The 14,312-nt window shown below is 42.9% G+C and overlaps 2 protein-coding genes and 2 gene segments (V, D, J or C); 2 read left to right on the forward strand and 2 right to left on the reverse strand.

The window, feature by feature from the left end:
* Positions 1-14,312, forward strand: part of LOC146980332 (uncharacterized) — a 94,740-nt gene that overhangs the window by 61,887 nt on the left and 18,541 nt on the right. The window lies entirely within an intron of this gene.
* The window catches only part of LOC146980333 (immunoglobulin kappa light chain-like), a 202,386-nt gene that overhangs the window by 52,172 nt on the left and 135,902 nt on the right, over positions 1-14,312 (reverse strand). The window lies entirely within an intron of this gene.
* The window catches only part of LOC146980335 (Ig kappa chain V-III region MOPC 63-like), a 105,509-nt gene that overhangs the window by 41,307 nt on the left and 49,890 nt on the right, over positions 1-14,312 (forward strand).
* The window catches only part of LOC146980338 (Ig kappa chain V-III region MOPC 63-like), a 126,788-nt gene continuing 116,074 nt past the window's right edge, over positions 3,599-14,312 (reverse strand). The window contains 2 exon segments of the V gene segment in view: positions 3,599-4,078; positions 5,143-5,180. Of these exon segments, the coding sequence occupies positions 3,744-4,078; positions 5,143-5,180 (373 nt within the window).

Here is a 14,312-nt window from a genome sequence, read left to right on the forward strand (position 1 = left end):
CTATGACTTTAACAACCTCCACTACACGTTCCAACACCTGACGTCTCTTCTTAACCTGCTCACGGTGTCCTGTCAGCTGTCTTCCCTCAAGGAGGTGATCAATGCTTGCCCTGGAGCAGTTTAAAATGAAAGCACTGGAATCGTTGGGCTTGCTAAAAGCAAGGCAAACAAAACAAAATAAAGCATGACGTTGACCACAATAAGTCAGCCATTTCCATGCCATGCCGTCTGTTTAACAAAGAGCCTCTGGACGACAGGGTTTGTGGAATCCTCTTGAGGATGGAACTTAAAAAATTAATTCCTCTGTGTGTAAGAAGGGCGACTAAAATAGTCTACAACTGTCTGATCTGACTCCTCCTCTCCCATTTCAACAGCATGGCTTGACTAAACACAGAGAAAGAGAGAGAGGCAGGGATGTTAGTGTCACTAGTGTTTCTTCTCTGTTTACCAATGATTAATCATCCATTTCAGCAAAGCAATGTTTCACTAATATTATGTGATAATAATAATTGTAAGCTACCTGCAAACTATAACTTTATGGCAAGCTAAAATAAATAACACTGTAAGTTGGACACCAAATCTACTCAAAGCATTATTTGACAACAAAGGCTATAAAGGCAGTTCATACATAAACACCCACACCCACACACACACACACACACACACAAGGTAGAACAAGGTTGTGCACAAAACCCTATAAGCTGCTATTATTATGCATGTTTTAAGTCTGACTTAATAAAACGAGTCCTGTAATAATTTCTTAGCCTATATATAGGCTAAGAAATTATTACAGGACTCAGACTACAGGACTCGTTTATGTATACACATACACGCACATATATGTGCGTGTATGTGTATACATAAACCCTATAGGCTGCTATTATTATGTATGTTTTAAGTCTGAATGAATCAAATTAGTAATGTTGTTGTTGTTACGTCCATAGACTGTCAGTGTGTAGCTGCTGCAGCTGTGTGTGTCTCAGGTTACAGGTAGAGCGGTGGGGGGCATGACATCATCGTTTCAGAAAAAATCCGTTTTGGGCGTCCAGACGAAAACACTGGGGCGGCGTTTTCAGATTTTCCCACTCTGGGACATGTTTAAAAAAAATACCGTTTTCACCCCCGATAAAGTATTTATCCAGATTCAAAAAGGCCGTATCCGTCTGGACCGGGGCCCTGAGTGAGTGACAGCGTTGTCCGCTGTACTCAGATATACCGAAAAGCAGGTATTTTGAAAACACATGTAGACCATTTAAAGCCAAGATCTTGCAAGCCATTTGATCCTCCTTTAATCACTGAGGTCGACTCGGTCCAATAACTCTCAAACTATCCCTCCTGTGATGATCTGCTTTATTTATTTATTTACTTATTAATTCATTAGCAGCGAGCAACCGCGTCGTCACACAGCCGTAATGAAAAACAAAACGCAAATCATCATCTCTCTTAGCCCACCACAACAGCCTCGGTATCAGATAGTCAGTATATAGCCTATACTCAGCATCTCTCATCACAGAGAAAAAGAGAGGAGGACAGAGAGAGAGAGAGAGAGAGAGAGAGAGAGCGTCCTTTACGCTGATTCCATCCCTGTTACGCATGGTGTTTATGCTGTGATTAGTGTACACCTCTCATCTTTCTTACACAGGCTTTGATTAAATATGAGTTTCTTTATTAGTTTATGAGTTGTTGTTTTTTACACTGGGCAGCGGTTCTCAGTGTATCAGATCAAACCTGATTAAGGATATTAGTAAACTCATTATTGGTCACTCTGAGCTCGGACCTCCCGGACCAAAACAGCTGTTTCCTCCTGGGAGAGGTTCGGCCTCTGGCATCGCTGTCTCCTCCGTCCATGTCCAAGTATAAAATGACAAACTTGCAGTGCGCATCACCCACGGCGCAGTTAAAGGTGAGGAGAGGAGCTCATTTGATTGGTGAAGATCCGAATCGGTTGTGTTAATCCCACTTCCCCTCCTCCTGTCTCCCTCCCGCCCTGTCTCCTCCCCCTTTGCCACCAAACTTGGGAAATGGACTTGGACACGCCTCGTTGGCGTGGCGAAGCTGCGCTGCACTTAAACTTCGCTCGGTCTAGGAAACTAGGGCCCCATGTGTAGTGAGGAGGACACAGCATGATGTGTTGAGGACAGCTCCAGTTGACTGACTCTGTGTGTTTGCATATGTGTCCTTCCTCTCTGCTCCCAGCCGTTAAGAGGCCAGTGTTGATCAGTGTGTGTCCAGGCCTTTCACAGCCACTGACACCACAGCAGCACAATGATGATGTCTGGGACTCTACTGCTGGCCACCCTGGGGCTCCTTGTTCAGGGTGAGACTCTCTGCTGAAAACTTTGCTTCAGGATGGAACCAGCTTCACCACAATCATCTTCTGCTATGATGGAGAAACACTCCAACCAGCAGCATTCACCTTCTTCCATCTATTCTCCATCTTCAACAAATCATCCTCTTCTGTTTGGATCTTGATCTTTCTCCAAGATGGATTTGTCTCAATAACTCTTCTCCTCTTTTTCATGCTTTACAGGTTCATCAGGAGAAATCACTGTGACTCAGACTCCTGGATCTCAGTCTGTTGTTCCAGGTCAGACTGTCTCTATCAGATGTCAAACCAGTTCAAGTGTTGGTAGCCACTGGTACCTTCAGAAACCTGGAGAAGCTCCTAAACTCCTGATTTATTATGCAACAAGCCGTCAGTCTGGAGTTTCAGATCGTTTTAGTGGAAGTGGATCTAGTGGGTCTGACTACACTCTGAGCATCAGTGGAGTCCAGGCTGAAGATGCAGCAGTTTACTACTGTCAGAGTGCTCATCTCATCGACAGTCAGCTTGTGTTCACACAGTGAAAAAGCGTCGTACAAAAACCTCCCTCAGCTGCAGAGGAACTGATCTGACTCAACAGCTGCACTGAAACTACAACAACACAAGTTGAACTCAAACATAGTTAATAATGATCCACTCTGAACATTTGAAAATCACATATTTAACTAAACACTATTTACTGTTAATACACTGATTCAAATCAAGTTTGAACCAATCTGCTCAACATCAACAAAAAGCTCAGATGAAGTTTGATGACATGAACACTGAAAGAAAGAAGATTGATTTTCCTGTCAACATGGACTCATTTGTTGATGAAATTCATTCTGACATTTGATTGGCCTACAATTAAATATCATATAGAAATGAATATATTTACATATAAAATGAGCTATTATTTGACTCTTAGACATTTGAGTCATGCTGTGTTTTGTATTTCACACAACAAGGAATGTTTCAGACACTTTTTGATTTCTTTCATTTTTTCTAATAGTTTCTGCATCTTTGTGGATCAGCTCATCAGCTCATCAACATGTGTCAATATTTAGGATTGAGAAAACTCTGCAGCAACAATAGAGGAGACACATGAAGGCATAGTATTGATACTGATCAATCAATCAATAATGACAAGTTGTGAGTTTATACACACTACAGGACAAACTTACAGTATATATGGACATATATTTGACATCATCTCAGACTTTCTCTGTCAACTCATCACACAGGAATAATGAGTCGTCATGGAAACGTTGAATGAAAACACATGAAAACAAGTGATGTGATGATGATATTTTTATTGTGTGTAAAGACAGAAACAACATTGAAACAGTGAGAGAAGCTGCTAAATCTTGTTAGTGAAACATGTGAAATGAGAGAGAGAGAGCAGCAGAGGAAAAGCAGCAGCAGAGTCCCAGTGGTCAGCTCAGGACTGGGAACACTGGTCTCTCCTCAGTGTCTCTGAGAGCCCAGTCTGGGAGCCCTGGGTGGCCTCACAGGTCACAGAGCCCAGCGTCCTCCACTGGTCTGCAGGGAGCCTCAGGGTGCTGCTCCAGCTGTAGAGGCCGTCCTTCCCCAGCACCCCGGGGCTCCTGCTCTCCTCCCAGCTGCTGCTGCTGCTGCTGCTGCCGTCCACCTTCCAGACCAGACTCCAGTCTGAGGGGAAGCCCTTGTTGGCCAGGCACATGAGCGTGGCCTTCCCCTGCTGCTGCAGCTCCTCACTGGAGGGGGGCAGCACCGTCAGGGTGGGACGGGTATCACCTAGGAGACACAGACCACAACCTGTCAATCCAACAGCAGCAACTTGGACACCTTTACTGTGAGAGAGCTGCTTTTGTCCTTTAAGGAGTTTCTGTCAGATGTTTTTCTGCTCCACCAGTCACTCACTCACACACACATTGTTTCACTTCCCTTCAAGAAGCCTGTCATGCACATCAGCACAGAGACAATCATCATACAGTTTGACCTGAAACATATCAAACTAGACTAGAAATACATCAATCTTATTTAGGAAACAATCATACATTTTCTGTCAGTTTGATTTTCAGGTGCAAACATTTGTCAAATCATTTGACAACGATCAAATGTTCCTAGAGTGGAAAATACTACTCATTGAACAAACTCTTAAAATGAGTTCAATGAACAATGGAAACTGTGAATCACACGTTTCAAAAGGATCTCAAAACTAATACTACAACTACTAAACAATATATTAAATATACAATATATTAAAAAACAAATGATGTTTGACCATTTCTACAGTTCAACTTCAATTCAATCATGGCAGGCATACAACAAGAAAACTTGAAAAAAGAGATTTACATTTAACTCCATGATTAAGAAGGAGAAATAAAAACACAAATATGAAAAATATACTTAATAAAATAAAAGATTGTATTTGCTAAAAACTAAAAACAACTAAAAGAAATAATCTTTTTAGTATTTTTGCAGAAACTTACTTCCAACATCCAGTCTGGTTCCTCCACCAAAAGTCCACCACAGTGATACAAAGTCATTGAGCCGTCGTACAAAAACCTCTGACTGTAGAGACACGGCTCTCTGACTCTGTCACACTGAAGTACTCTTATCTACAAGATTTTATCATCAAACTTTAACATAAATGTTTTGTATCTGTTTCTTTATCGTTTATCCTCTTTATGTTGCAAAATTTGAAGTCATCAGATTTTTTTAAAAGGAATGAATATTTTTGGATCCTAAAACTGAAATTTTTTCACTTTTCAAAAAATCATGAATGTATGTACTTTTCTTAGCTATTTTAGGATCGAACAAATTCAATTAAATTAAAATATGAAATATTCACTTACTTCCAAACTCCAGTCTGGTTCCTCCACCGAACGTGTACCACAGTGATACAAAGTCATTGAGCCGTCGTACAAAAACCTCTGACTGTAGAGACACGGCTCTCTGACTCTGAAACAAACAAACTCACCATAATTAGTCTGTTTGTAACATTTTGGCAGCTGATGTGAGAAATGACAACAACACAGTAGAAAAAGGACAACATGTGTTGTTAATTTTTAATATTTGTTCATTTTAAGAAAAATCTACATTTTCAAAAATGTTTGATGACATGAGAAAAATATAATCGGAATTAAAGAAGCTCAAGCAGGTAAAACCTAAAGAGCATTTCAAAAAACACTTCCTGATCAATACACTGATCAACTGATTGATTGATTGATTGATTGATTGATTGATTGATTGATCCATTGATAATCATGATGATGAGACTGATCCCAGTCCCTGTTGGAGTCAGTCAGAGCATTTCCATAGAGAGCCACTTTGCATCAGCAGCACCATGCTCCAGTGCTCTGGGAGAGTTTATAGTCCTGAGAGTTGAAGACTGGATGACTGAAAGCTGTCCTTCATGACAACACAAGACACAGAAATCCTCCTCATCAAAAACATGACTTTGGTCTCCGTCCTCATCTGGACTCTCCTCTGCTGCTGCTTCACAGGTAAAGTCCAGAGAATCCAACTCCTCTATCAACATCTGTCCCTCTGAAATGAAGCCCACAAAACCAGGACTCTGTTTGATGTTTCTGTCTCTGTGTCCTCAGAGTCCAGAGGTCAGGTCACAGTGACTCAGTCTGGAGCAGTGAGCTCTGCTGTCGGAGCCTCAGCCACCATCACCTGTAGAGTCAGTCAGAGTGTTTATGCATCAGACAGTTTATACTGGTACCAGCAGAAAGAAGGAGAAGCTCCTAAACTGCTCATTCACGACGCAACTTCTAGAGCATCAGGGATTCCAGATCGTTTTACAGGCAGTGGATCTGGGACTGACTTCACTCTGAGCATCAGTGGAGTCCAGGCTGAAGATGCAGCAGTTTACTACTGTAAGAGTGTTCATGAAATCAACAGTCAGTATGTGTTCACACAGTGAAAAAGCGTCGTACAAAAACCTCCCTCAGTCAAAGTGAACAGAAACTGAACTGACTGCTGCAGCTGGAAGATACTGCAGAGACTGATACAGTTCACTGAGGACACACACACACACACACACACACACACACACACACACACACACACACACACAGCAGTTTCTCTTCCTCCTTTAGCCACTCAACACCAGACCTTCTCTAAAGACACTAAGTCTTTCATTAGACTAGAATCATTCAAATCAATGAACCAATAGTTCTTTATCATTGTGATGAACATTGTTTCTACATCACAGTCCAAACTTCCCTCCAACTTTCTTCTCCTGCTCAGGTGAGCAGCCATTTTATCCTGAGCCAGAAGAAAGTTGAGGAGTTGACCTTTGACCTTGAGTTTCTTTCTGTAGCTGCAGCCCAAGATGAACATGTGTTGAGTAAAAACCTCTCCATACATAGAAAACAGCCTGTGTCCAACAGGAGAGACGCTGCCACAACATGAAGCTACTAGATTGTTGATTATTAAAACACCACTGTTATATTCTTATATTGGAAGCCCAAGAACGAACCAGAGAAGTCTTCAGTTCACAGTAGTAGAATTTACTCAGCTCACAGATAAAGTAAAGCAGCGCTGGGCTCAGAGTGACAGAACTCTCATGAGATCTCCATCAGGAGAGAACCCTGATTTCAGGAAATGGTTCATATTTATCTTCTTGGGCTGGACCTGTGACGTGGACAGGCCAACCACTGTCCACACATGTTCTCAGAATGTGATAAGCAAAATGTGTGTGTGTTGTTGATCGGGTGTGTATCTAATGCAACAAACCTCACTGACAGATTAAGAAAACTCAGCAGTTACATCTTGTTCTTGTTCATCAAGCGAGTCACACTACCTGGCTTCATGTGCACACACATCAGGTTATGTGTGCGTTCAAGTACTGAAACAAAATACATGATATCTCAAAACATACATCAAGTCATTCAAGTATAAAAACAGAGTATATAATATCCCAGAACATAGCCAATTGTAATTTTGCAAGTTTGGTGCCCGGCGCAGCCCGGTGCAGGTACTCCTCTTTCCTTCCTCCGTCCCTCCTACGCAAGTGTGAAAGAGGGAGGAGAGAAGGCGTGAGTGGGTTTAACACAGCCGAATCAGATCTTCACAAATATATTTCGACATGAATGAGAGAGACAGTGACGCCAGATGGCCAACCTTCTCCCAGGAGGAAACTGATGTGTTGGTCTGAGAGGTCCAAGCTCACACTGGTTGAATATATGGTAACATGAACAGACCTCCATATCTGAGTAAAAGTAGTCTGGGAGGAGGTTTTGTTAATCAGACTTGCCCTGATTCACTAAGAACTGTTGCCCAGCGTGAAAAAATAAACAAACCAACAAATAAAAACAACAGCCTTTTTCCACTAATAAAGACGCTCACATTTGGTAACCTATATTTAAACCTGTGTATCAAAGACAGTGACAGACTTGCAGTAGCGTGCACAGACATTTTAGGGGTCAGGTGCTCAGTGAAAAATAAGGGCACTTTATGCAGTACGTGGAACGGGCGACTGTCTTATTATAGCAGCGTGAGATTTTAAATAAAAAAAACATTGTTGCACATAATTGCGTATTTATTTCATTATGTTAATAAAATTACTGTATCGATTCAAAGAGACTATGCATTGGAAACAACAAAATAAAGATAGCAGTGCCATATTGTGCATTGTGTCTATAACAAATAACCACTAGAAATGAACACATTTTAACACAATATTGAAAAAAGGGACTCTAGTTCAAACTTGAGACTTTGATTGGACCATAGCTCAAAGACTTGAGTGAGCATTAGGCTATCATTTTCCTGCTTTAAAATGAAAAAAGACCATGAATAAGACTGCTTCGTAAACTTGGGCTGCACAAAAAAAAAAAAGTGATATTTTCATTTTCTGCGATATATAAGTCTATTGTGATAAAAAAAAGGAGGGAAAAAAAGTAACTTTCAAAAAGGGCACTTGTCCCACCACTAAGGGCCCTAGTTTCCTAGACCGAGCGAAGTCTAAGCGCAGCGCAGCTTCGCCACGGCAACAAGGCGTGTCCAGGTCCATTTCGCAAGTTTGGTGGGCAGCGCAGTCCGACTCAGGCCAGCGCAGGCCCTCCCCTCGTCCCTCCTACCGGCGCAAACGGCCAAGGGGGAGGAGACAGGGCCGGGAGGGTGTTAGGAGGGGGGGGCAACCGCCATTCCGACATGCCGCCACTCCGACATTAGGCCCTAATTGTCGGAATGGCAGCACTTTACAATTTAATAAACGTCCCATCATTCCGACAATTTTCGTCTCCTAAGGTCGGAATGGCGGTATTTTTTTCTTTTTTAAACGTGTTGCCATTCCGACAAATCTTTTAAAAGCCTACCCCACCCCACCACACCCCCCCCCCCCCCCCCCCCCCCCCCCCCCAAAAAAAAAAAAATTAAAAATCAAATCAAATAAAAATAAATAGGCCTAACACGATTTTGCACTAATGATATGCCGGCGCAAAATAGCAGTTTGTCCAGTGCATCTCATTAAAGCACACAGATTGGTCAGATAATTCCAACGGCAGACGATTTCAAAGCCTCAGATTTTAAGCAGAGGGACTCCACAACCTCGTAAACCAACGAAGGAGGAGATAGGCCTTGAACGGGAAGCAGACTGTGCTTTCAATCACACACTCCGAACCCCCTTGTTGCACTTTAGAAAATATAATTCAGGGGGAAAAAGGCTTACAAACATGGACCAAAACGGCTCCAAAATACTCACAAAAATCAAAAAGAAACGAGAATTAACTAAAAGATTAACTAAACAGGTCGGTGTTTTACGCATGCCTCTGTGCGTCTGGCACACGCGTCTTGGTCCTCTCCCACATTGGTTTGTGAATGAAAACTATATGTTCAGCTCCCCTTACATGTGAAATGTATTATTTATTATTATTATTATTATTGCTGTACAAGTCAAATACGACGCAGAGCCAGTCGCTCGAAACGTTTTTGAGTTCTCTTTCTGCCTCATATATGGACAGTGCCATGGATTTATCGGTGAAGAGTGAACTGCTGATATTTTGTAGTGCTGAACTATGACCAAGCGCGCTGTCCAGGCCTGGAATTTCGTAATTTTAGGGGCAAGGCCACTTGGCCTTTCGTGTTGTCAATTATTTGAGGGCACAAAGGCCAAAAGCCAGGGCAGCAAGGCCATAAAATAAAACAATGATTTTAAGACTAAGAATGTATAAATATACGTGAATTGAATACATAACAGAAGCTCAAGCAAGATATTTTCAACTTTAAATTCAAATGCATTTATTTATTTGCACAAATGTCCAGTACACTAAATACAGATTCTTAACATACTTTTTTTCTTTTTTGTATTCGTTATTAAATGTGTCTTGTAATCTGGGGATGGGATGGGCCACAGTGGTGGCAATGACACACACAAAAAATTCATTCATTCATTCATTCATTGAACTACATGACTAGCATTTATGTCAGGTTATGTGATCAGTCACTATCGTTTGAAGATGAGGATGGAGAGTCAGGGTGTGTGTGTGTTTTAGAGTTCCTTGGACCATATGGATGAATATTTGGCCTCTTCTTGTTGATGCCAGCTGCCCACCATCTTGTCACAGATTCTTGGCTTTGGAAATCTGCAGGACCACAACAACTATGTGACTTGATGAGGAGGAGATCTTCAATGGTGGATGTATGCAAGCTTAAGCGCCAGTCTCCCTGCATTCTCTTCATGATGGAAAACTGCCGCTCTACCTGGGAGGTAGAGACAGGGAACACTAAGACAATTCTTATCAGGTGTAGCAAGTTAGGGTACATGTCTCCCTTCTCCATCAGAAACCTTGACCATAGTGGGAGGAAGCTTTGGTCCTTATGGTGGTGCACTATGTCAGCTTTTGCTCTTAACCACTCCCTGTCTATCTCAGTCACACTGCATCCGTTTTTTGTCAGAAGAGGCTCAAAGTGCTTGCACAGGTGATGCAACTCCTCCTCACCAAACTCTTCCAAGAGCCTCTCTTCCTTTGGGAAATTCACTGGATCAAACATCTCTGCAGCCAGGAGCACAGGATCAGTGGAGAAAGTAGAAAATCTCTTGCCAATGCACGCAATGATCTTGTCCACTGTGTCTTTTCTATGGCGACAGAAGGCTTCTGCAGTTATGTTAGAGTTTCTGATATCAACCCCATTGTATTGAAATCCCCCAGTGGTGGTGGTGGTGAAGGATGCAAGGACGGGGCGGAGATAGGGACCTGGCTTCTGAGTTTGCTTACGTAACGCAGCCTGGGCGGCAAGGATTCTGCTACGCACACAAGACAGGGGCAGCTGATCTCCTTGGAAATTAAGGGATAGTTCAGCAAGGTCAGACAAAAGATCCTGATACAGTGCCATATTGAGAACAAACTTTGGCGATGTTAACTGCCGTAACATTGTCCTGATCTTCTCCCTCTCTGACGTGGCCTCGTCCTGTCTTTCCTGGAGGTGGGCGACAATGCTCCTATAGTTCGTGGTTGCAAGACAGGAAACAGCCCTCCTCCTGTGGTCTATCCACCTTGTCCCCTGGGCGCGAGCTGGTTTCACGACGTGTTCCTCAAGTTCCTCTCCGATGGCCTTCAGCTCTCTCCATTTTTTGGGGGAACGATGATAGAGAGCGTACAGTTTCATCAGGAGGTCATCAATCTAGGTCAAGGAAAAACAGAAATGAAGGCATTTGTGAGACATTTTATTACACATTGTTATGGGAGAACTAGCCTGAGCCCTCTGCAACAGTTGCTTGTGAATAGAATCATTGCTGAAGGCCCAGAAGAAAAAAAACTGAAGAAAACCACATACTGGCATAAGCCTATCTGTTGAATAGTAATTAAAAAAAAAACTTGGCAACTCCTCAACATTTTTTTTTTTTGCATTTTAGGTAGGAATATTATGTTATTAAAAAGTTGCTTCTATTGGCTGTTATCATGACTGGTTTCTGTAGGTTAAATGACATTCCAATAAACTTATCCCAACCAAGAACTTTTTTCCACTGAACTTGAGACAGGAATGTACAGGGATTTTCTTGAATTTCTCCCAACAGGTCATTATGATGAGCTCAGTTAATGCAGAATAAACATCAAAAAGGCATCACAAATGTTGGGAAGTATGAAGTATGGTGTGCTAAAGGAAAATGTATGAATCAACAAAAACTAACAAGGTTGATCCTGCATGATTATGCACACAGATTTGAAATGTGTTGCTAAAAAACAACAACTACTTGCATTGAAATTGTTATTTGCAGAAACAACAGTAAAGTACCTGTTCAAAGTAAGTGCCCTTGAAGGCATCCTTCAGACATAGTTCCAGTCTGTGGGCGACACAATGCACTTTGAGCATCCATGGCACAGATTCTTGCAGTTTGGTGAGGACACCATTTGTCTTTCCAAAGTTGACGGCTGCTCCATCAGCTGCTGTTGCAGTCACTCAGATCCAGATCATTCTCTGCACACTTTTGCATTATGGCCTCAAAAACCCCATCAGCATCACATGTTGTTGGCTCTGCAATACTAAAACATGAAACAAAAAGAACAAAGCAAAAATAACCATGAATTTACATGTGGGGGAAAAAAACATATTCAACATCGACTATTAGTCTACATTTTCCTTACCCAAGTAGTCTGATTCTTGGGGAGCCATTTTCAATAAACTCTGATGTTCCTTTGTCTGTGCTTCCATCGAACAGTAAGGAGCAGTAGAAAGGCTCACATTTTGTAAGAGCTTGAAGTTTGTCTCTGATGTTTCCAGCAATGTGCTGGATAAATATGCGGCAGGACTTTGAGTTGTGGTAGGTGTACCCTAGCTCCACCCCATGCTTGCGCTCCACAGAAACTAAAGTTTTGTACAGACTAAAAGGCTGCTCAGTGTATGCCACAGTGTATGCAATATCAAATAATTTACACATTTTTGTTTCAGTTTTGTCATTAAGTTTCTGGAGCTGTGTAACTGTATTAGAATTAGCTGGAGCCTGGTTGGCTTGCTGGCATGCTGTGATGTGAGCTTTTGAGTTGACATGTGTTTTGGCAGTGCATTTTTTAACATTTGTGCTGCCAGTTAGGTATGTATCCGCATTATGGATGTATATGTGTTGTGCAGTGCGCTTTTTATAGTGCTCCCTGCAGATGCAGCACCACACCTTTGTAACATAGCCTTCCTTATTCTTTTCAAAGTGCAGCCAGTCACCATAACCCCAGGACTCTACAGAGGTGGCAGTGGTTTTTTTTCCCAGTGGATTACCCTGTGGATCATAAAGGCCCGTTTGGACACCGCACGGCCCGTTCTCAGCCAAGCGGGACGAGGGAGAGGATTGGTGTGGTCACCTCGGCAGAGCCGCGGCGTCTCTCCCGTGTGGACAGTAGGACAAACAAACTCTCTCTCACTCACCCTCACCACACACACACGCACGCACGCACACACACACACACACATCGCGCACCCCCGCACACACACATACACGCCGGCACGGACAGTGACTGTGCGCTCGCGCACCCACACACATCCACACCACACATACACACTCATTCCCACAGCTGGGACTGGGACTTAATGGACAGCGGGAGGGGGGAGGGCTTTCGGGTTCTGTTGATCTGTGTGTAATAGTTTATTATATGCCGCCTGTGATGGGCGCGTTTTGAGTTCAGTGAAATACAGAGACTCAGACTAAGTAGCGACTTTGATCATTGCTTCCCTGGACGCACCAGTAGCGCGAGCCTAGATCCGCCTGCAGCAGGACTGCGTTGTGCCAGTTGGGGAATTGTTACAAACTGACATCGGAGTGTGTGATTATAAATGGCGAGACTTTGTGTTTGTTTATTTATTAAGCTTCCACTGACTGTATCACATCTGTACACATGTCTTAAAACATGAAGAAAAAAAAAAGTAAACACACACACACACACACACACGCACACACACACACACACACACACACCCTAACCACCGCTCGGAGTAACGCACATTTCCTTATGGAAATTAAAGCCTTGTCGGAATGGCGGGACGAAACTGTCGGAATGGCAGGACGTTTGCATGTCGAAATGGTGACATGTCTGAATAGTAGAATGTCGGAATGGCGGTATGTCGGAGTGGCAGCATGTAACCGTTAGGAGGAGGAGAAGTGGGATTAACACAGCCGATTCGGATCTTCACCAATCAAATGAGCTCCTCTCCTCACCTTTAACTGCGCCGCGGGCGATGCGTACTGCGAGTTTGTCATTTTATACTTTGACATGGACGGAGGAGACAGCGAAGCCAGAGGCCGAACCTCTCCCAGGAGGAAACAGCTGTTTTGGTCCGGAGGTCCGAGCTCAGAGTGGCCGAATAATGAGTTTACTAATATCCTTAATCAGGTTTGATCTGATACACTGAGAACCACTGCCCAGTGTAAAAAACAACAACTAATAAACTATTAAAGAAACTCACATTTATTCAAACCCTGTGTAAGAAAGATGAGAGATGTACACTAATCACAACTTAAACAAACACCATGCGTAACAGGGATGGAATCAGCATAAAGGACCTGTGTGTGTCTGTCTGTCCGTCTCTCTTTTTTTTCTGTGATAGAGATGCTGAGTATACTGTAGTAGGCTATATACTGACTATCTGATACCGAGGATGTTGTGGTGGGCTTAGAGATGATGATTTGTGTTTTGTTTTTCTTTACGGCTGCGTGACGACGCGGTCGCTCGCCCGCTAATAAATTAATAAGTAAATAAATAAATAAAGCGGATCATCACAACGGCACCGTGCGTATCTCAACACGGCAGCGACATGCAGTCATCCACCCTCAGTCCTGCTCTTGGGCCATCCACAGCTGCTTTTCAGTGCCAGTTCGTCCCTGCTGTGTTAATTCAGGTGGAGTTTCCATTACGCTGCCGACAGCCTTTGATCTGACGTCAGATGTGATGGGACAATCTATATAGATATAAATTCACGTGTTGATTCCGTTAGTTGCATTAAATAGTGGTTATTGTGGATATTTATTGCATTGAAATGTGTCTGGAACTGTGGAGACCTGCCTGTGAGGTCTTGGTGACGTGTGTGCACT

This window comes from Trachurus japonicus, chromosome 10 (assembly GCF_045865225.1).
Source record: "Trachurus japonicus isolate A0001 chromosome 10, Traja_1.0".
Taxonomy (NCBI): Eukaryota; Metazoa; Chordata; class Actinopteri; order Carangiformes; family Carangidae; genus Trachurus; species Trachurus japonicus.